The sequence below is a fragment of the Watersipora subatra genome, chromosome 1 (assembly GCF_963576615.1).
Source record: "Watersipora subatra chromosome 1, tzWatSuba1.1, whole genome shotgun sequence".
NCBI classification, from domain to species: domain Eukaryota; kingdom Metazoa; phylum Bryozoa; class Gymnolaemata; order Cheilostomatida; family Watersiporidae; genus Watersipora; species Watersipora subatra.
In genome coordinates this window covers 13,824,316-13,847,789 of record NC_088708.1, presented here as the reverse complement: position 1 = coordinate 13,847,789, position 23,474 = coordinate 13,824,316, and the positions used below count along the sequence as shown (strand labels likewise).

Here is a 23,474-nt window from a genome sequence, read left to right as displayed (position 1 = left end):
AGGTTAGTAACACAATCATATTGGTTGAGGAAGCCATGTTTAAGTGAGCTTCAGTTTGGATAAATGAGGAGACAACTTCAAGTAACATACTTGAGGTTGTCTCCTCAAGCACTAGCAACTATATGCAGTACAAATAACCAACTAGCCAAATAATTTCTAACTAACAAATAGTTGGCTAAGAATTCTTTCCTTGTGAGATATCTCTCTACCTACATCCCTAGTAGACATGTATGTGTATATTGCATTAGATTACAAAAGACTCTTAAATATATTTAAATGGAATATATGAGTACAAGATAGTTGGGAGAGTTGAAAGAATGATGAATATCGACAGCTCTCTTTGAATTTATGAAAATTGTAGACATCTAGCATCATATGAGATCTTAATCGTTCCCTACAATAATACATATGTTAGTTACATTTTGTTATAGTCTTTGATATCTCAGTTTCTCCACTCCATGAGACATCATTATTGAATTTTATACAAATAAATCTCTCTCCATATAAGTCTATGCAAATCACAGTTTGAGTGAGGCTAAGTTTTCTCATGGCATTTCCATAAAATGTGCTGTTTTTTAATCAAATACATTCACTAAACTTACAAATTTGAATGAACAAAATCAAATCGTAGAGCAATATATCCCTTTTACTACATGTGTTTTTGTCACTAAAAACTCTTAACTGTTTGGTAATATGATTTAGCAGGGTGTATACTTGCTCTGGCAATGATGAGTTGTCCAATTTGGGGATTATTAAGGGTCTCTAGTCGCTTCAGAAGCTTTCAACTTGCAAAGAAAGTTTCTTTTTTTACATTAACTATTTTGCTCAGCAATTTTTCAATACCTGGTTATGAAAACATTTTCTGCGTTTGCCGTGTGAATGCTGCAGGCTACTTGCGAATACCTACTATTTTTATGCAAAGTTATTTTTTTTGGGTTTCTTGCAAAAATAGACAGTTTGCTGTTTGGTTTCCTGTTGACATGTTGAATTCTTGCCAGTAATCGGAACACCAAAGCAAAAACATGTGATAGTTATTTTTAGTACAGATGGCAAATGAACCTTGTGTGTTTGACACTCCGCAGTATCATACAGTTATCATAACTGGCCATTGTGGGTTTAGTAAGCCTATTATTTTAGCACCGCAGAGTTCAGCTATCCTCCTTTACCCTAACCTTGGTGCACTCCAACTACAATAGACGCTCCTACAAGGTTAATAATCCATTCCAGGAACCTTTACATTATAGGGATTTTATGCTATACGAACAATAAAATGCCTGTAAATTGCCTGATCCGTTCCAAGATCTTTTATAACTCATCCCTTTAGCCATAAAAAAAACTAGACATAACTTTTTAATTTGTTGGCTGTATTGTGATTGCAGTATTATTAATTTGCATTGACAACTTGTCTCCTTTCTTTGATCAATTTCGCTAGTTTTATAGACTGGTTGCTGTAATTTTACAATAAGTTAATGGGGAACGCACATCTTCGACGTCCATTTGCAACAATTTGTTCATTTTTTCTAGATTGCAAAGTTGATTTTGGAATGTAAAACTAATAACAAATATTGCATACAACTAAAATAAAGCGAAAAAATTTTTATTATACAAATAGTGCTATCTACCATTTCATCGTCTATTTGTACCCAGAGGTCAAAGTTAGGATAAAAGATATCTTTTGGCAATACTCTCAACTTGTGACATACAGATTGGTAGATCAATGTTGTAACATCTGCACCAATCAATCGCCTTCAAGTACTTATTAACAATTGCATACAGTTGTGCAGCTGCATATTCTCTGTTTTGTCAACACATCTGACGATCTATCATGATGAACTAAAATGTCATGGAAGTTTTATACAGTATACAAAGATATAATGCAATACGTACGTCGTTTTTTCTCACAGATGCAGCGAGATATATTACCATACAAATCAAATTTGAGAAACTGTCCCTACCTGACATTTTACGTTATATGGAATTTTTTATGTAGTATGAAACAAAAACTTTGCATAACTTTGCATACGTTATAGGAGGTATACGTTATAGGATGTATACGTTATAGGAGGTATACGTTATAGGAGGTATACGTTATAGGAGGTATACGTTATAGGAGATATACATTATGGGAGGTATACGTTATAGGAGGTATATGTTATAGGAGGTATACGTTATAGGAGATATACATTATAGGAGGTATACGTTATAGGAGGTATAAGTTATAGGAGGTATACATTATAGGAGGTATACGTTATAGGATGTATACGTTATAGGAGGTATACGTTATGGGAGGTATACGTTATAGGAGATATGCGTTATAGTAGGTATACGTTATAGGAGGTATACGTTATAGGATGTATACGTTATGGGAGGTATACGTTATAGGAGATATGCGTTATAGTAGGTATACGTTATAGGAGGTATACGTTATAGGAGGTATACGTTATAGGAGGTATACGTTATAGGAGGTATACGTTATAGGAGATATACATTATGGGAGGTATACGTTATAGGAGGTATATGTTATAGGAGGTATACGTTATAGGAGATATACATTATAGGAGGTATACGTTATAGGAGGTATAAGTTATAGGAGGTATACATTATAGGAGGTATACGTTATAGGATGTATACGTTATAGGAGGTATACGTTATGGGAGGTATACGTTATAGGAGATATGCGTTATAGTAGGTATACATTATAAGAGGTATACATTATAGAAAGTATATGTTATAGGAGCATCTACTGTACTAGTTTCTGTTAAATTGATCTAGTAACACACTGATGTCTTTCATACTCTCAGTCAGAAAATACAGCAACTTTAATCAGCTTTGAAGTTATTTTTTATTCTAAGCTTTTCTTGAGCTCAACAGTTGATGTGAAAATAAACACTTCATTTAAAAAATGTTTGAGCAGAATGTTGTTAGGCCTGATGATTGGCCGATCACTAAAAGCCTGTCCAGATAATTGCTGTAGCTGCACACACTTAGGCAATTTAATGTTGACAAATAGATTAAACAATGAGATTTGGCCTCAGCCGTTTGAAGGCCATTACATGTTTGTTAGATTTATGATAGCACTAAAGTTTGCGCAGCTATTTGCTTCGCTATATTGTTAATCATAGGAAAAATGTTACACGTTCAGAGCAAAAGTAACTATGGTTCGTAAATACTTAACGGTCATGAGATGAATCAACTTTTAACAAACTGATTTCAGCGGAATTAATTAGGCAGAGAATTATCCAAAAGGTTTCATGGACAGTTCCAACTTATACTAGTGTTACTCATAAATCTATTACAAGTGAGAATGTTTTTGTCTATAAATCTTTGTTTGTATGAGCCTTTTTGTCATCATTGATTGAAAGCAAATCTTAGATGAAACTAGCTTGTATTAAAAACAAATAATATGGAATCCAGATTTTGTTCTTTAGAAAAAAACTATTTCTCATGCATCGGCTTATCTCTACCAAAATAGGCCAGCATTTTTGTTTCGACAAAACGCCATGACAGTGCATCGCCAATACATCAGATAAGCATACGACACAATTTGTTGGTTTGTGTAGTCAAGCCTTAACAATGTATTTTTATAACCAGCGGCATCTAAGTACTACTACTACACAAACAGTGTAAGGCTTTTGATATTCGATAGTGCATCTTCTTCCCATGACAATTTTATTACCACATAGAGTTGTCTGCACAACCAACAAGTGTTGATTTATATGTTAGCACTTTCAGTCACAGGCAATTCGTTTTAACTATATTAAGAAAAGTTCAAAGCATCTTGGAGACTTCTACTTTGAAGATGTACGCATGCATGTATATATACATGTATATCAGTATATATACGTGTATATATACATCAGTATATATACATGTATATATACTGATATATATCAGTACACATACATACATATATACATGTATATCTGTATATATACATGTACATGTATATCTGTATACATATATGTATATACATATATATCAATACACATACATATATATATACACATATATTAGTATATATACATGTATATATACATATATATCAGTACACATACATGTATATATACATATATATATCATTACATGATATATACATGATATACATGTATAAATACATGTATATCAGTATAATATTGTAATCTTTCGCTACTGCATAGTTCAGTTTTTGTGGTTTCTGTAATTCGCTGGTAAAAAGTTACATTAAAAGTTTTCAATTAGAGAATATATAACAAACAACTCAAATACGTAGAATAAATAAACCTCTCTCATACTCTCGCTTACCGGGATTCGTCTGCGAGCATCATTGCAATAGCAGTCGTCATGGCTCACAGTTTTCCTACTAAGTTTTGTGAAGTGTAAAAATCCATAGCGTTTGTGACACTCTTCACCATGTCTATTGAACACCCTCGACCCTCAACACCTGTGACACCCTTCACCATGTCTATTGAACACCTCGACCCTCAACACCTGTGACACTCTTCACCATATCTATTGAACACTCTTGCCCCTCAACACCTGTGACACCCTTCACCATGTCTATTGAACACCCTCGACCCTCAAAATCCTTTAATGAACTTAAGAAAAAGAAGATAGTCCTTATGATTAATGAAAAAGTGACTTTATTAGAAATGAGTTTATTAGTTCCTGTTTTCGGATTTTCAGTTTTCGCGGGTAGCACAGGTGGCACGGGTGGCCCCCGTCTCAGTTACCCACAAAAATACGAGTTTGCTGCATATATATGCTACGAGTGCTGAAGTGGTCTGCTGTGTGTTACATTTAGATTTTAGCAAATGAAGCTTTGATTGTCAATGTTTATAATATATAAGTTTATGACCATCTTTTTTTATAGTAAACAATCTTTACAGTACTTGATAAGGTTAGGTTACATATTGTATCTGCATCGGTTATAATTAAATAAAGCGGAAAAATATGTTTTTCAGTGAGGATAGCCCTTGCGGACAAGTATGGTCTTCAGTGAGGATAGCCCTTGCTCCACAACTATTTTGCAGATTTACCTTATATGCTCTCTTATTCGTAGAAGTCCTGCATGAACAGTCCAGCGGTGAAGATTACCTGACGAATGACCGGCTGGTAGAACAAATGAGCGAAGATTTATATGACAAGGATAAAGACAGCCAAACATCTACCGTAGAATCAGGCTATGAATCTCAGTCTAAAGAACCTGCAGCCAGTGCGGGCTTAGTGGCACTCGCTCCCTTGCCAAGGAGTCGCATTACTAAGGCTGAAAACCGATCAGATCCTAGCTCAGTAGCTACGAAGATGTCTGAGGTAAAGCGCTGCCTAGACCAAATAAAACACCTTCTGGGTCTCCTAAAGCTGGGTTTCTGAGTTTCTGGGTTTCCTAAAGCTGGATATCAGTAAATAGGTTTAGGAGAGGTGTAATAGTCTGCTCTTGCTTTGCCACCACAATAGGTGATTACATCAAAGTTTAATTGTCATAGAACTTATCCCTTAGTTATTAGTTCCTTAAATGTTTGTATCTTATGCTGAAAGAGCACAAGTGGATATAAAGCCAAATGAGCTGTAACTTTAATGAGGTTGTAATTATCTTCTCTTCTCATTCCAAACGAGTGCAATGTCCTGATATTTTCTTGTTGTTTTCTTTGGATATGGAAATACAGCAAACTGAGATAAGTTAGTTGATCATTAGCTTTGATTTTCCACATCTGCGCTAAAACACCATCTATTGATGCAAACAGTATTTTCTAAAGGACTTCGTATTAATCATGGAAATGCTACAAGCTAAATTTTATTCATGTTCTGTTTTTTTAATTTAATGTAACAGGATTCAGGCATCAGACCCTTTGAAAAGCTCTCATTTTTGGTGAGAGTGTAACTCCAAGCATAGTTGTAAGTTTCTTAACTACTATTGTCAATATAAATACAAGGCGATGCGAACTGGAAACAGTTTGTGCAATCTGGCTTGTGTAACCAGTAATCATTGGCTGCCTTGCCCAGTGGCAGGCCAGTTTATTTTAGTGGAGTTAACGGGTGAGATCAATAGTCACTCCATTAATTGAAGGCCATAAACTGCTCAGTCTCTACCCAGCCTCTACCCAGCCTGCAGCAGCTGATGAGCTCTCACAAATTAAGAAAGGGGATGTGCTTGTCTGTAATTTTTTTGCTGCTTAATTGCAGGGGGTTGCTAGCGTAACAAGCTCGGACTGTTATGGAAAAGAGCCGTTTGCTTCAGGTGGGTCTTCTTTGAAATTTTCTTTCAAGGATTTATATAACTAGCTTTGTTTTTTTTAATGTATGCCCACACACGGGCGCATGTCATCATGCTTGTTAATATTTACCTTGCGTAAGTACCACCACACTTGTTTTGAGCTTTCCCTAGGTAAGTAGCACCACGCGTGTCTTGACCTCTCTCTAGGTAAGTACCACTACGCTTGCCTTGACCTCTCCCTAGGTAAGTAAAACCATGTTTCTCTTGATCTACACTTAGGTAAGTACAGCCATGCTTATTTTGATCTCCTCCTAGGTAAGTATAACCATGTTTGTATATATCAAATCTCAGTTACATACAACTTACACTCAAACATAGCCTACACTTACATACACCAAATACTTATTTAAGGGTATATAAGTATTTAGTGTACTATTTTGGTGGTATCTACAGATGACAGTAACAGCCTGTACATATCTATGGTGTATGGAGAGTCTGTAACCTATGGCACTTTATTCATGTAGTCAATCTCAACCTTGCATCACGTCATGAGAGACAGAAATCTGCATGTTAGTTATTTCCTAGTAGCTAAGAACTATCTGCAAACATTCAGAATATTGAAGCTCCACTAACAGCAGTTTCCTTAATTTAGAAAACAGTCAAATTTTCCTCAAAAACATTTTATGTTTTATATAATAATTTCTGTATGAAAGTTTTTATACCAACAAAATACTATTGAAACTGTTTCACAGCCAATTATTTTTATTACTATGCTTATTCTTTGTTTAAAATAAGTGTGTGTCTGGACTCGCTTCAAAATGCAGCGAATTCTCCTAACTATGCATTGTCATTTGTTGTCAGTTGACCTTGAGGATGATGTACCAATAGTACCAGAGGGAACAACATTCAACATACATGGTGGCAGAGACATGTTTGGCAAAGGTCATTTGATTGAAACTGTGAAAAAGGCTCCAGATGGAGTTAAACCACCGATTGCCAAAAAGCCAAATCTTGAAAGGATTAAATCAGTAACGTCCCGACACGACCAAAGAACCACTGAAGCAGAGACTGAGTAAGTGACTTATATCGGTCTTGATATACATAATCAAGTCATTTAATGCAGACTTGAGGCTGACATGAATAGTACAAGCCATGCGCATGGATGAACATTGGTAATTTCTAAAAATAAAATACATCCCTACTGTACTCATGCTAAAATATACAGGAAAATGCCAGTCCACTATTGCACAGTAATCAAAGATTTGATTCTTTCAAATAGAAATGCAATGCTTCTTTATCTATATAGCTGCAGTGATGAAATATTCAGCTTCCACTCTTCTTGGTATTCATCATTCCTACTGTCAGGCAAAATTGAATAGTTCTGAAAATCTTTTGTTTGCTGAGAGTAGCGAAGACTGAGCTGATCAGATGACCAGAAGTCACCATCTTCTTCTTCTTCTTTAATAAAGAGCAAAGTTTTTCTTATTTCTATTGAGTTTCTGTTAGAGCAAAAGTTAAACTGATACTTTATACATTGCAGTCTTGTATCAAACCTACTGATGCTAGCTAAAATAGCAAATGTTGATGGTCTTGTATAAAACCTACTGATGCTAGCTAATATAGCAAATGTTGATGATCTTGTATAAAACCTACTGATGCAAGCTAAGATAGCAAATATTACTGGTCTTGTATAACATCTACTGATGCTAGCTAATATAGCAAATGTTGATGATCTTGTATAAAACCTATTGATGCTAGCTAATATAGCAAATGTTAATGGTCTTGTATAAAACCTACTGGTGCTAGCTAATATAGTAAATGCTAATGGTCTTGTATAAAACCTACTGATGCTAGCTAATATAGCAAATGTTGATGATCTTGTATAAAACCTACTGATGCTAGCTAATATAGCAAATGTTGATGATCTTGTATAAAACCTATTGATGCTAGCTGAGATAGCAAATGTTGATGATTTTCTGTGAAACTCAATTCAACTGAGAAGTTATCGCAACTTGCTACTCTTGAATGTTTCGTTGACATAATTCATGACAACCTTACAGTTGCATGGCATTGTGTATTCACACGTATAATTCATTTTATGTGGCCATCTGACAGGAGGCTTAGTGGAGACGACAGGTGTTCTCTCAAACAAACCTTGCCTCAAATACCCACTCGAACTTTCTCTAGTGACGCGATAAGATCGTCACAGAATGCTTCTCCTTCCCATCTATCTCAGGTTAGTTTATAAATAGATTATTGTTGAAGCTATTTTATTTAGAGTAGGTACACGATATGTGAGATGTAGGAGGAACAGCTGGAGCTGTGAAGCGGTTCAAACTACTGTTGCTTGTGAAAGATGTGTCTGAATATATTCTAGTGTGTAACAATACTTTGTATAACCTGACCCTATCAGTGACCTTTTCCTTGTAAAGCTGTCTATTGTTTCCTGTTACAATGCCTATATGTGTCATCTAACAACCACTAGTGTTACATACTATGAATTTTTGTCGTATTTTTCATCTTCGTAGCTTGTAAATGGTTTCGAACGTCGCGTATTCACTTCTTCGAGGCGATTCAAACTTCTGATTCTATTGGTGGTATTTTTGAAAACACCGTATCAACAACGAAGTACTGCGTATGATGTAAACATCAATATTCGCATTATTGCACAAATCTTTGCGATTGGAGGTCGTCTTCATTGGAGATGTCCTCACAGCATCAACCTTTTGACATTGACATTTGACCAACAGGCTAATATAGAAAACGCGGAGTGGTGCGACAATTTCTTTGCAGCATGTAAACTTGTCAGCTACCAACAATTGGGAGTTGTGTGACCACTCTTGCGTATACAGTAAATACGTCCTACTGATTCCTATGATCAAAACCACAACTTCGAAGCTCAAAAATTCGTAGCATGTAACACTAGTGAATGCTGCTGACTTTAGCTGTGGTCATTCTCAGAGGTGATGCTTGTGTTCACCTAAAAGACTAACAGTTGCGTCACCTTGCAACAATGACGGTTGTGTTTTTTCTCATTGGGGGTTTGCCCTAGCTCACCATCCTGCTGGCTGTGTTACCTGAAAACACTTAGTCACTTCGCCTCACTAAACTGGTGATGTTCTTTTAGCACAGCAGCAGTTCTGTTGCACTCTCTCCTATGGTTATAGCAGACATACAGGCTTAGATGGTCAGGTCTAGGCCAAGTCTTGACAACCGTCAAGTCAACTGGCACTTGACAGACTTTGTGCGCTGATTGTGAGAGGATGCTAAATGATGATTTCAAAGGTTTCGATCCATTTTTTGTGCCAGTCACTTATTTTCTATATCTATATTTGTTCCCAATTTATTCGTCATTTAAATACAAACTGACACTTTTGCAAGTTTTTTGTTCGGATGTTAAATCAGTTCGTGAAAGATGGCAATGCTTGTTAGCGTAAGCTACGGTGTCTGGGAGGTGGCAGGTAATTGGCATCTAACGATTGCAGTATTTAGCAATAATTACACCTGCATCTTGCTGTGATAACTACAGCCACACTTTCAGCTTGTTAGTGCCCATGTCTGTTTTAAAATTGTAGCAAGCTAAGACTAGTACTTTTTCTTGAGTACTTCACGGCTGCGCTTGATAAACTCTCGACACATTATTTAGATGCAGATGATAGTTAAAATGGCTCACTTAAACTCATCTAAGAAGGTTCAAGTTGGGGAATAATTAAAGTGCGTGCTGCTAAAAATTAGCTTTTAATTTGTACAAAATTTCTTACAATCTTGTTATGTGTGAACATAGGTGTCAAGAGATTGCTAGATCTAAAACGATATAGAGACTGAGTGACCTTGGCCGTCTAACATAAAAGTTTTAAGTATTAGTTGTTCTGTGATTCTGGTTTGACTGCATGTGTTGTTTAAGCCATTGAGAGATGCTAGCATAAAAAGGAAAGAGAGCTGTTCTTCATTCCAACTCCGACATATGCATATTGCAGGACAGGTAATCTCATAAATGATGAGTTGTTAAACGGGTGAATAGTGCTACCCCTAGCACAGGACTAATGTCAATATTTAACTAACCATGTTCAACATCAGGTATTGGATACAAATACTTTCTTAGATAATTTACCTGATGAATTCTATTTCAACTTGAGAAGAATGATCATATTTGATCAAGCTAATATGATTATCTCTGGTCTGCCACAGGATGCAAGGCTGGCCAGTCTTGTAGTTGCTAAACGCTACAATGCTGTGTGCAGCGTAGCGAGCTGTCATTCACTCTTTATATGAGAATTTTATATAGATAAAGAACACAATAACCTAATTAGTTGATTATAGTATATGATAGTATCCGTTGTTCAAGAGCTAGCCTTTCTTTACTGGACTTAGGAGTTGCCTTCTCAGTACTAGCTGAACAAAAAATTGGCCTCAAAAAGCGTGATTGGTTGAGTAAATGTTAACCTACAACTGAATGACAATTGTTTAATTAAGTCAGATAATAAAGAAACTCTTTTCACACTTTTTCACAGCAGTAAGATGCCAATAAGGAGTTTAGATTAAAGTAGATAAACTTTAAAGAGAAGACAACTTCAAGGTAGACTTACAGTATGTACATATGTATATTTATTAAACTGGCTTATGTGTAATTGGTATGTTCATAGTATTTAATGAGTTCTTATTAAAGGTTGCCATGTTGTAAGATGGCTCCAACAAGGCACTCAAATTGAGTCGCGATAGAGTTGTTTTCTCACTGAAGTCAAGTGATCAACCATTAAATCATCTCTTAAATAATAATAGAAAGTTGAGCTATCATGTGAACTGAACTTGTTTTTATGAGCCTACTGATTGGTAAAAGCATTTATGTCAAACGCTTACAATTATTCACTACTTTTAGATTTTAGAAATGCAAAAGAGCTTGATAAAACATTTTATGCAAATTGATTTTGTATTTTCAACACTTTACTAAAGATTTATGCAACATTTAAGCAAGAGGTATTAAGCCTGTTTTTAGTAGTATATTTTGATAGAGTTGAACTAATGCTGTTGCCAGATATTGAAACAACTTTAAATTTAGAATAACATCTAAACATGTAATACATCATTAGTCTTCTGAAAACAAAATGTTTCCAAAATTACACAAAATCTTAAATATTTTTTTCTCATGCAACGGTTAGCTGGTTCAGAGTGGCAGCGTTTAGTATAAGCAAAAATAGAAAACAAAATACAATAGCTAACGTGACAAATGACACTTTGTTTCCATGAGTACTTGCAGCAAAGTGTCAGCGATTTCTTAGCGGCTCTCACATCTTGGCTATCCTTAGCTTTCTGTTTTCATGCTAAAGTAAATCTACAATGAATTTTGTTTTACAAGCAAATAAGTGATAACTGATTGACAAGCGAGTGATTGACTGACTACCCAAGGGCTATTTTTAACTAACCAAAGGATCATCTCCCTTATTGTTTCCTTCATGCCTACGGAAAGTTGTTGACTTGTCAGATTCAAAGCCATTAGCATACGCAATTGTGTCATGAAAAATTATTGATTCTGATTCAATTTGGTGAGTGAAACTGTCAACTATAAAAATTCTTTAGCCGTGTGCTGCCTCAATTAGCTCGTTAGACACCAGTCGTAATAGCGTGTCGCCAGCTCACTTTCATTCGCATCATGTTTCAGAAGCTTCCGCTATATGCGCTAGGACACTCAATTGTTTGGCTTGAAAACCAAAGCTGTTTCACTGAAATCAGAAAAGCAAATCTTTAGCTTTCAGATGTAAATTTTCTGTTTTCTAAATAAAAATATCCTGTATAATACAATGTTTTATAATTCAGGTCATGATAATTTTGCAGTTCTACTGCGCATATGTCATAGACTCAATTTGGGAAATGACAATTTTTTTCACTAAGGATCCAACTGCAAAAGAAACAGCGTATTACTTTCATATCCTAGTTTTAGAGTTTCTAAACTTAGCTAATTTTGCCTGAATGTAAGACACGTCTTTCAAAGAGAGTCAGAAAAAGCTAAACAGAGCTTAGTGTATGGCTAGCAAACAGAGATATGGTTTCCATCTATTTAAGACTGCTGACAGACTGCTGACAGCAGCTGATGCGTCTGTGCCAACGACAATTATGACTATTATCATATTATTGATCCGAGTAACATTAGTGTTAAATTTTCTCTTAATGTAGTGCGATTAGGATTTAAGTGACAACTCGATACACAAATGCTCACAATGCGTATCTTCCGCTGTGACTCAGGTAGGACTCACACTACCTGAGCTTCCATTTTACATAATTGCTTTAAACATGTATTATGGAACTACTTATATCTTTTACTGAAATCTATCTATAGATATCTCATATCAGCACACGTCTATTGCTCTGCGCTGTACAACAACTTGACATCTTCGCTCTTAGTTTTGAATTAATAATTTTTAAGTTATATTATAGGTTGCTACAAGAGTGTTGTTTTTGTCTAGTTGGTGCTAATACAGGCTCTTTGAACAAATCTGAGGAAATACTTAGCAAGTTCATAGGCTGTAATAGAAATAGGAGTATTGCAGTATTATCAACCTAATACGTCGCTCTATCGTGCTTGTAGAGATATTGATGTAAGACTCCATATTGTTTCTCTGTAATAAGCACTATTCGTACTACTGCGCTGTCACTTTGCAGTTCTTCACCACACTGATCCAGTCTATGAATAGACATATTAGCAGTCATAGCCTTTGAGTCGTCGTTTGTTGTTCAAGTTTATAGGAAGTCGTGCCCACTTATTGGCTAGATTTAAGGTTAGCTGGTAATCCTGAGGGGACACCTTTCACCTTTGAATAACATTGATGGGCCCACGACGCTAATCAATATAAATGATATACGAGTCATATGCACGCATAGTTCTTGTTCTTTTACGATGCAGTGCAGTCTAGAGAAGCTTCCAGTACGCGCTATTTAATGCTTTCTTGTTAAAATTTTGCTCTTCTGACTGGCTATGCGAGTGTGATTTTGGTGAGTGAGTTATTTTGTTTTCTCTTTTTGCATGTACATTTACATAGAATATATTTGTAAATAATTGTGTGGATAGATTGAACGGTAAGGCATCCGGACTTGGCATCAAATTAGAAAGAGTATAATTATAGGCTAAGTACTATGCAGATGCTACACAAAAGTTAGAATTTTCTTCATACAATGAAGGAGTTATATACTCTCTACCCTCTAAGTTTGTTGAGAGAATTATAAGAGTGTGTTTCCATATATTAGATTAGTGAATATCAAATTATTAGTAGCCAAGGTACGCACTTGTTTATTGCTCCTGCTAAATCAGTAGCATTTGGCCTGCGGCGACTGCGAATTGGTAAAATGTATTTACAAATAGTAGCTTGAATAAGACTGTTCCTAAGGCTATGGTAAAAATATTTGGTATTATTAAAATAGGGTCAGGGTGTGTTTACGTTTTGATGAAATCTAATTATGAGATGCTATAAAACTCCTATATGGAAATTTAAATAAACAACATTCGATGCTTTATTCGGATTTCAGCAGTCACCGTAGGATTTATGTCTAGGCACTAGGATATGGCAGAGTTAGTGCCAAACACAGTCTTGCTAATAAGGTTTGGCTCTGAACTTCTATACAAAGTACAAAAAGATTGTTTATAAACGAGTTGCCAACTGCATTACTAGCCACAAGGCTGTCTATTTGTTGTTACACGGTCTAACGACATGTTTTACTCAGCAACAAACTTGTGTGAACAACTCCCTGCTGTGACATGAAACTACCATAAGAAGATAGGAAAAGCTTTATACTGACTTTCATCCTTTCCTTTGTCTACGGCAGCCGCTGTAACTACTTTCTGTTAAGTTGTTGTATGCAGGCTTTATTTTTCAACTAGTTCAACTTTTAATATTTTCACCACTGTAACAGAAAATGTCCATGTTAGATTTACCTACTGACTAACTGTGAGCTTAGCGCTTGGAGCCATGCCAATTTTTCATAAGTTACTACAGGATCTGCTTTCTAGTTAAGTACTACGCTAGTCAAAGGTGTGAACTGGTTCCATTCCATATATAGATAGTTTGATAGTTTTGCCGAGCTGTGCACTATTGGTTATTCGACTGTTACCTCTGGCCAAGTAGACAACTTTCTTCTATAATTACACATATGAGTGTGGATTGAGGAATGACCCCTACTGCCTTTGGCTTTCAGTTTGCCTCATCTTTGACTGCCATCTGACCGTCATGCCAGTAGAGTGGCGGCATATTCTACAATACTTCTAATCGATGCGATTAGGAGCATCTGAGCTTTAACTTCCCTAATGGAAAACGTCAATATATAGAGACAGATGAAATAATGAACGCTTCATCTCACCATTTCATTGCTCTAAACACTGTCTTAGATAAGTTATATTCTATTGCTTGCAGGCAAATGATCAAACAACATCTGGTACTACAACTCCAGTGACTGCTAAAACTGCCCCCAATGTGAAAGAACGGTTGACGCCAAGCCCGTCGCCTTCCATACCCTCACGGCCTCCGGCATCGCCGGTGACCACCTCTTCTTCGCCTTCTACTATGGCAACCACAAACACCAAGCCAATCCCAGCTCCCAGGAGAAAAGCAGATAATTCACTTAAGGTTAAGTCAGCGCCTACTAACAATCGTGAATTAGGGGATGAAATCGTCCAAATTAGATTTGATGACGAATCCGACATCGAAGTCATACAGCCACAGAGTCGAAGCAATTGCAGTACTGATAGCAAATGTCGAAGGGCTCAATCTGACAGCGAAGGTAAGCAAACTGAAACTAGCTCTAAAGGCAGACAAGCAGCTCATTTTCGAGGTAGTGGTAGAAGCATCAGCATAGACTCAGATGAACGGACAGAAAATATAAAAAGGAGCATGGATGAGCTGCGCAAAAGAGAAGAAGACGAGAATGAGATCACAAAAAATTTAGAGAGGCAATTGGCTGAAATCCGAAGGCTTGAAGAGAGACAGAGAAGTATCCTTCAAATGACTCTACGTCAGGTTGTAAACTCTGCTAGCGATCCTAAGAGTCAAAGCTCAACGACGAGCTCAATTCGTCCTCCACAAAAAAGTGAAATACCGATGGACAGTCGGATAGACTATTCTTCTTTGCTCTCTCCGTCCTTTAACAGAAAAACTCCTCTAAACTCTCCTCTCATGCCTCACCGACCCACCACCTCTCCGCAGTCACCCAGAAAACTATCTTCCGCAACGAGAAGACAAGATATGCAGACTATAAGTGAGAATGGAGGCTACAGCCTCACAGACATAGCAACAATGTCTCCCGCTTCAAGCCATCGGACCCTCTCTAGCGTCGCACCTCCGTACAGTTCACTCAGCAGCCACTCTCTTTCTCCAAAGCTTTCTTTAGGCGGCATCACTGACTCTATCGCTGATCAAAACTTCAGATTGTCAACTAGTTACACGGAGCTACCTCCCCATGTGGGGGATAGTGACCGCAGTGGTTATTTCTCTGATAGGGAGGCTGATCGCAGAAAGGGTGGAGAGGACCTTAAAAGCTACACAGATGAAGCCAGGCGAGCACTGCTTCATTTTGAAATTGAAAAACGTAGAAAGCAGGTTGAAGAGAATAACAGTTTGCGGTCAGAGCTACAACACTTGATCCAATCAGGCTCCATAACGCCAGCTGATTATGATCGAATACGTGAAATCTACAAGGATCGCATCTACCGTAGCAGAGAGTGTTTGGGACATAGTAATAGTAGCCTAAATTCTCTCTCTACTGCTAGAAGCGTTAGGTTGGGCTATGATGGATTTACTACAGACTCGGACTATATGAGTTCAACAGAGCATCTAGCTGGTAGCATAAGTCAAAGTTCAACTATAGAAAGAATTCGACCTTGCGGTGAAGGTTTTCCACTGCCAGGTTCCAAGCCATCGTACCCTACTTCACCAACAAACCGCTTGGGGCGAGCTTCTTCAGATGCGCTGCCTACTGCCCAACAGTCTTCAACTACTAGACAATCCGGCTCATCACCTCATCACACAAGTTTTAGACATTCAGAGTCATCCCCACATCACACTGGTCAGCGATCTGATGGCAGTTTCTCACCTATGCCTTTGCTGGAGATTAGAACCCCAAACCCTTCAGCGTCCGCTGGCGAGCTAGTCAAGATAGGTCAGTGTATACATATACTCGCTTGCATTATCTATCAACTGCACTGCCATTTATGAAAACCAATATGTTTCATTGGAAATGTCAATATTCGTGTTGACTTTGGAATATCAATACTTATCAGTCGTGTTTTAGAGCACACTTCTAGCAGGAAATATCCTTCTTACCGTGTTGTATCAGCTCAAAATTAAACAGTTTCGTATAATATTGATACGAACTTAGATGAAGGGAGACTGTCTCTATAATTATAAAATTACGCTGAGCAACTTTGAAAGCGATGAATACGATAGACGATGCGAGTCATTATCATTAAAATGAAATAAACGATGCGTGTAGATAATAGGCAGAGATGCGCTATTATATTTAATAAGCGTGGAGTGATAGTCGCTGTATACGTAATTGCCTGTCTGGCTCTGTTGTTTATTTACTTACTTGATCTTTTAAAACTTTTTGACAGAATAGCGAATGCATACTTGAATTGTTAAATTGTTAAAGCTACAAATGTGCTAAATTTTCTTGTATGTTGGTTCGTTAAAGTTATAAGAAGTAGTGACCTGGTAGTCTCGTGCTTTGTGTGAGAGATCGTCATGTGAGCCGATAAAGCACAGAGAATAACTATGTGCACATTTACTCTGCGGTATCTAGTACAGCTGACTAGTGCAGATGGTACTACATCAGGTTGAATGTTGCGAGTTCAAACTCAGTATGATGCAACCTTTTTTGCAACATAAAACTGTGCATGCGGGTGGGCGAGAAGACAGATAGGCGCAGCTCTTATTATAGTAAACATTGCATTATATAGCCTGTGATCAGCAGGTTCTAACAGACTGCCAGCTCGTGACTGACTGAGTCTACTGCTCAGCCATAAGACGAAGCAATACCAATGCTATTAGCTGGTCAATCACCATCTAGTCTTCAAGTATTCTCACGTATTTGTTGGTCTGTGAAAGAGACACTTCTAACATACGATATTTATCATTTTCATTAATTTGTTGGTCTAAATATAGGTTTTTAGTCACCAGCTACGTAATTGTAAAGGGCAGGGATCAGCAACTGTCAGCAACAGAAAATCAGCACCGATATGTATTAGTGCTAAGCAAACCTGTACATTCTAAATGAGCTTGTTAAGGTTTACAGGCCGATGTTACTGTGTGAAGAATAGGAAGAATTTTTGCTTTCTTTTTCCATCTCCAGGATTCAATAAATCAATCATTAACTTTTATGATGGTTAATCAACTGAAACGTGTCAATAGGAATCTTTTTGTCCCTCTTATACAGATTTTGTAGCGCTGAATAGCCGAGCTAGAAGGTCGAATTGCTTGGGTCTACTACATTGTTACTAGCGTATTGTGCCATAAGGCATATCTATATCTCAGGAACTTTATCACATCCTAATCGTTGCAGGGGAGATTTCTCGCACAACTAGTGATGCAAGCTTTGGTGACCCTGAAGAGCGAATTATAGACGCTAAACTCGAGGGTGGAAAAACGATTGTGAAGTCAAAAGAGAAGGAAGCTGCATTAAAGGTTTGTCTCATTCTGCTTTCATACCAGTATTCGAATATGCAGTGAATGGTGCAAATGAACATTTGGGCAGACAACTTCCATCTGCTGATCTATTAAAAATTCCAATCTTTACTTCAGTTTAATATTTGACTTGAGATGAACATGCACTCAATGTTCCTAAGGCTAGAAAAACAAATCTTAAGATAAACAGCTTCAGGCCTTGTGATTCTGAGATGAACATGCACTCAATGTTCCTAAGGCTAGAAAAACAAATCTTAAGATAAATAGCTTCAGGCCGTGTGATTCTGTCTTCTCTTATCTTTAAAGCAGATTTTATTTCTTGCGATGTAGTCAATCCAGAGCCACAAAAATTCAGTTGGATTAATCTATCAGATAGTTCTATCTACTCAAATTTAAGCTTCATCTGAAATAGTGCATCATTATGCAACATTTTAACATTACAAAATGAAGCAGTGTCTTTTTTGTAAAGAGAACTGAAAGAGTACGGTAAGAGAGTATGGTGAGAGAGTGCGACTGAGAGAGTACGACTGAAATAGTACGACTGAGAGAGTACGACTGAAATAGTACGACTGAGACAGTTTTACTGATCAGCATAAATAAGCCTGTAAAAAACATTCTATTAAACATTTTATTAACTTTATTCTACATAATAATTAGATGATATAAATCTTAGGGCCTTTTGCGGAGGTAGGACAAGAAGTGGAGTACTCTATATTGATGATTTCTATATCACGACACGCTTAGTGAAGGTTTGCAGTGCTCTCAGACATGACTGCAGAGCCTGAGTCAGGAGAAGTTTTGTGTTGATACACTCTCCATAGTAATAAGCTTAAAGCTAAATGAAAAAATGATTTTTGCTCAGAGTTTTAGTCTAACTTTTCAATATCTGACTTAGTGTAAAAAGACGAGTTGTTCATAATATTTGCAATAATTCGTGAAAGAAATAAAATATGAAAAATACAGTGATTTTGTAAAATAAGCTTGCAGGATGTAGCACATGCCTGTTGTTTGTTCACTCTTCATGTACAGTTGGATGGATTTTAGAAACTAGGCTTTTACAAATGACTGCGATGGTGCGAGATACCAATGAGGTGATAAAGAGTTATCTTATCTTAGTTAGGCGGTAACAGACAATTCCAAGAATTTAAGAGTTAGTTATGAACACTAAGTACCTGATGAATGGCATTTTGATCAATAATGCTGTTTGCTGGTTGACTAGTATTATTGTCTTAGGTCTCTGCATAGTCGACCCGCTTGGGTGCTAAATTGCGCTATGGAATTACGAGGATGACTTGTTCTATCTAGCGTGAGAATGCATCAATGTCATGATAAATAGACAAACATTTTTAGAAAGACACAAGATAGCTTTGCTGAGAGTGAATCGATGTGAAAGTCAATAATTTCAATAGCATCTGGTCATAGGCAAGAGCAGTGACTAATTCAATTAGGGCTGTCAGAGGTGGGATAGGCTGACTCTGACCTATCAGATGCTACAATTTGTGAGATGCGCCCTCCTCCCTTTTCCTAGACACATACATTTCACTTTCTTCTACATTCTGTTTGTTGGTCATTGTCACAGGCTACACTAGAGGCCGGAATGCCTGCAAATGCCTTCAACTTCCCTACAAAGAAGGTGCTTATAACTCCTGACAGTGCTTCTAAAGAGCGAGGTGAATATATTTTTACTTTGTTTGTAATTCTGTCTCGTGTATGTCATGTTCAAGATGTTTAATTGTATAAGCTAACCCATCAGTAAATTTCTTTTAAAAGAAATAAAATAGTAGAGAAAAACAGTTCAACTGACTTAATCGTTAAATCCAGAAATATATGTTAACTATCTTTGAGAAAGTTGATATGTTAATTATTTTAAACTTTGCTTTTAAATTTTGTCATAGATACAGGAATAAGCATGTTGTCATATGTATAGCTCATCACAACCACACATATATAATATGCTTCATATTCACATGTAAAGATAAATGTTTAAAAACTCAGCAGTTAGCGATGTTTTAGACGTGATTAATTTAATATCTAAATTGAATTGTAGGGTTGACCTCAGTTGAGTCCCCACACTCAGGAGAGAGACCCTACTAAAAGCTTCAATCAATACAGCAATATAATCTGTTGACTGACTTTTCATTGATTACACTCTGCGTGCGGCTCTAAAGGCTTCATGCGTTTCACTACTATCTCTGCGCTTGCTTTCTTGCGCTTGTCTCCGCTGCTTTATGTCTACAACTAGTTGTCCTTTGACAGGTTTGGGTCTAGTAATCCATGGTGGTCAGGCAATTCCCCATCAGCCAGGTGAAGTGGGAGCCTTCGTGCAGCAGATTCTTGCCGGCAGCATAGCGGAGCAACTGCTTGGTGAATTAAAGCCTGGTAATTATATTGCTAAGAGCCTCTCAGGCTTGCTAGCCAAAATACACGTCAAGCATTACACAGTGCTTGGCAGCAGTGATTCACTCGGAGAGTGTGCGACCAGTGTGGTAAGCGCGTTCAATAAGAGTTCAAGGACACTCTGGCTCTAGACAGGCACTAATATGCAATGAATTTGTTACTAAGTTTAACGCTCTTCCAGACTCCTTCAGGCTAGTCTAGTCCCGCAGCGGTGTGGCCGCTGCCCTGCAACAATCATTTCGATTTTTTACAGACTCTGGTTTCCTGTTGGCTAGCTGCTGTCAACTTTATACAGCCGTATTCGTTCGCTCACTTTAACAGGTTTTTTGCATGACACTTACCAAGTACTCAAACAGAAGTCCTCTCTAGACCTGTTACATCAACTACTAAATTACTAAAGATACATGCCTCTACTTGACAATCTACATATTTACTGAAAATTTCAAGTTTATAATCAATAGCTATTTTTAAATCAGTAGAGATTGGTACGTCGTACTTTTAGTTGCAAGTCCGCCTACGCCTCACTTCCTTTATAACTTTATAACAGCATTGAGAAGGCTGTTGGTTTAACCTGCAAAATCCAACAAACACCCAAATTCTATCCCACATATTTTTATATGCTTATCAAGTTTTAAAATTTTTTTGTAAAGGTTCTCTTTCGTAAGCTGCCGGTATATTCTTTGCAGGAGATGAAATAGTGGAATGGAATGGCGTTTGCCTAAGAAATCTGGATGACAAGAGAATACAAAACATCATATCAAAATGGAATGGCGAAATTGAAATAACTGTTCGCCTTGATAAGGAACCATTCAAGCTTCCTCGTCACCAACGAATCAGGTAACTAAGGCTAACTTGTACTAAGGCTATGCGGTCTATCCTTTTATTTTGCTACAAGGTATTTATTTCGGCTTTCTATTTGGTCATTGAATATTAATTTGTCTGTTTTACAACAACGTATTTCTTTGAAAGTAATTAATTGTTGTAATTGGCATGCCGATGTCGATACTTCTACATTTCTACTAACCTACTAGTTTGCGAGTGAATTCGAGCTCTAGATTTAACAGGCTTGTGAGCTGTTTGTCTCTACCTGTTAGCGATGAAGAGATGACGAGTGAGGAGAAGGAAGGGTAAGTTATGTTGCTTTAGGTGTAAATGGCGCTTTCTCAAATCGCAGCTACCCTTCTATTGCTTTGGCTTCCTTCTGACTCACCTTTTAATATCTCTAATAGCTTTATATGTCATCAGATAGCCTTTGTACCCTTTTACGCCAGTCCTAGCTTTCAGATGTTTTCTTAGAATAGAACAGATCTTTAAATGTGTTATACCTTTTACATGTGTCCCTGTTTGTTTTCTTAAAAACTGCTAGACGATCTTCGTTCAAAATGTTTAATGCCCGCAAGAGTACGCCTGCGCAGTTTTTCTACTCACAAAACTAATCCTAGTATGTTTGGCTTTCCTGTACTGTGAGTAACTTTGTGTAGGTCTATATTTTCAGCATGTTGCACAAGCTACATACTTCCAAAGTGCATAGTTCATTCAGTAAAAATCAGGTTTTCGTATTATCCTGGACAGTAATTTTTTAGTTACATGTACAAACAGATCATACATAAATTTCAGTTAGACATTATTATATTCATATACCTGTGATTTGTCTAGACCTACATGTACTTGCAATAATTGATACCCTTGTTTCACGTTTAGTTTTGCTAAAATTTCATTAGCCATGACTGTGGGAAGTACATGTACTTATAAATATAAATGTCAAATAGGCTTCTTTGACTCATAGAACTAATTACTCACAAGGTCGGACAATTACCTAAGCATTGCAACTTTAAGAAATCTGATAGATATATTTTGTCAAACTTGTTCTTCAATATGTTATCTAGATATGAGATTGGTCAGTTTTACTTGTGCATGTCTCATATTCTGTAACCTCTACATGTATCCTTCACCCTTTATAGATGTTCAAATACCTCAGCTGGTGATTTTATCTGTGGGTGGTGGCCTGATCTACATGTATATGCCTTGTTAAATTAAAGACCATTATATATGTAGTTGCAATTAGAAACCAGCGTAACACTGAATTCAGCTTGCAACCTCAACATTGATCAATACTTTACTCTCTTCACATAAATGCTATGTTTGCATTGCAATGTTATCTTTAAATACTTCAATTTCAAAGCTGGTAGTGGTAGGCAAATGCAGATATGCAGAATGACCAAGGCTAGCGATGAAACTTATTCCGATGATAGGGACAAAATGCACATTCTGTCGAGATACTCGTACAAGTCTGCATTTCAAAGTCTCCATTGTATTGAAGTTAGTGTCATAATTTTGAAGATGTTGAACCACGGATACCTCATGTGATCATGCTCATGTCTTACAGAGTTGACCTAGATTCAAGAAGTAGTGACACGTTGAATAAAGGTCACCAACAGAGTGACTCGTGTAGTGGTTTTGAGTCACCAAAGTCAGACAAGAGCTGGTCTAAGGAGTTTGACGAAAGCCGACAGTCAACATTGAGATCTCGTAGAGGGGCTGCTGATAATATCAGTCAAACTGAAGTAGAGATCAATGAACAATACAGAGTTCCAGAAAGAGGCCAAGGTAAGGTTCACAGAAGTGTTGAGCTCCTAAATATCAACACTAATATGTTCAGTCAGCTGCTGACCTAAACATCTGTTGATAAGTAACTAACTTGTTAGGTTGATGACTAACTAGCTTTACGGGTTGGTAGAGGTGCTAGGAAGGGCATTTCTATAAGTACGATTAGTGGTAATAGGAACATTTAAATCCGCATTGCCAAAACAACAGAAAACATGGCAGTGATAGATGTAGCCTCTAAGGCTATTTAGTGTTTAAAACCTGTTTGTAGAGATGAAGGAAGATCAGATAGATCAAGTTTTACATGATATGGGCGAAAGATTGGATCACATGAACAGACAGCCACATTCACCGCAGGTATTCTTTACTATTTTATGTACTTCTGACCACCTTGTTTCAGTTTGCAGCTTTCAACTAGTACAAACATTTCGATCGTGGTCTTCAACAACAGCCATTGTTGATATTAAAGAAATACCACTGCCCAACTTGGAATCTTGAGTTTCTGATGTAGCGGGATCCTGATGTGTAGCATAGGATCTTAATGTGTAGCATAAGATCTCAATATATAACATGTAGTCTTGATTTGAAGTAAGGGTTCATAATGCGTAACATGCGATCTGGAT

At 37.0% G+C, this 23,474-nt stretch overlaps 1 protein-coding gene across 1 annotated transcript in view; it reads left to right on the top strand.

Moving 5' to 3' along the window:
- The window catches only part of LOC137402562 (serine-rich adhesin for platelets-like), a 49,626-nt gene that overhangs the window by 19,331 nt on the left and 6,821 nt on the right, over window positions 1-23,474 (top strand). The window contains exons 9-20 of the mRNA XM_068089091.1: window positions 5,039-5,289; window positions 6,160-6,214; window positions 6,986-7,132; window positions 9,318-9,382; window positions 14,587-16,327; window positions 17,729-17,850; window positions 19,430-19,520; window positions 20,107-20,229; window positions 20,934-21,084; window positions 21,342-21,374; window positions 22,634-22,854; window positions 23,123-23,208. Coding sequence (XP_067945192.1) covers window positions 5,039-5,289; window positions 6,160-6,214; window positions 6,986-7,132; window positions 9,318-9,382; window positions 14,587-16,327; window positions 17,729-17,850; window positions 19,430-19,520; window positions 20,107-20,229; window positions 20,934-21,084; window positions 21,342-21,374; window positions 22,634-22,854; window positions 23,123-23,208 — 3,086 coding nt within the window. The remainder of the gene's footprint in view (window positions 1-5,038; window positions 5,290-6,159; window positions 6,215-6,985; window positions 7,133-9,317; window positions 9,383-14,586; window positions 16,328-17,728; window positions 17,851-19,429; window positions 19,521-20,106; window positions 20,230-20,933; window positions 21,085-21,341; window positions 21,375-22,633; window positions 22,855-23,122; window positions 23,209-23,474) is intronic.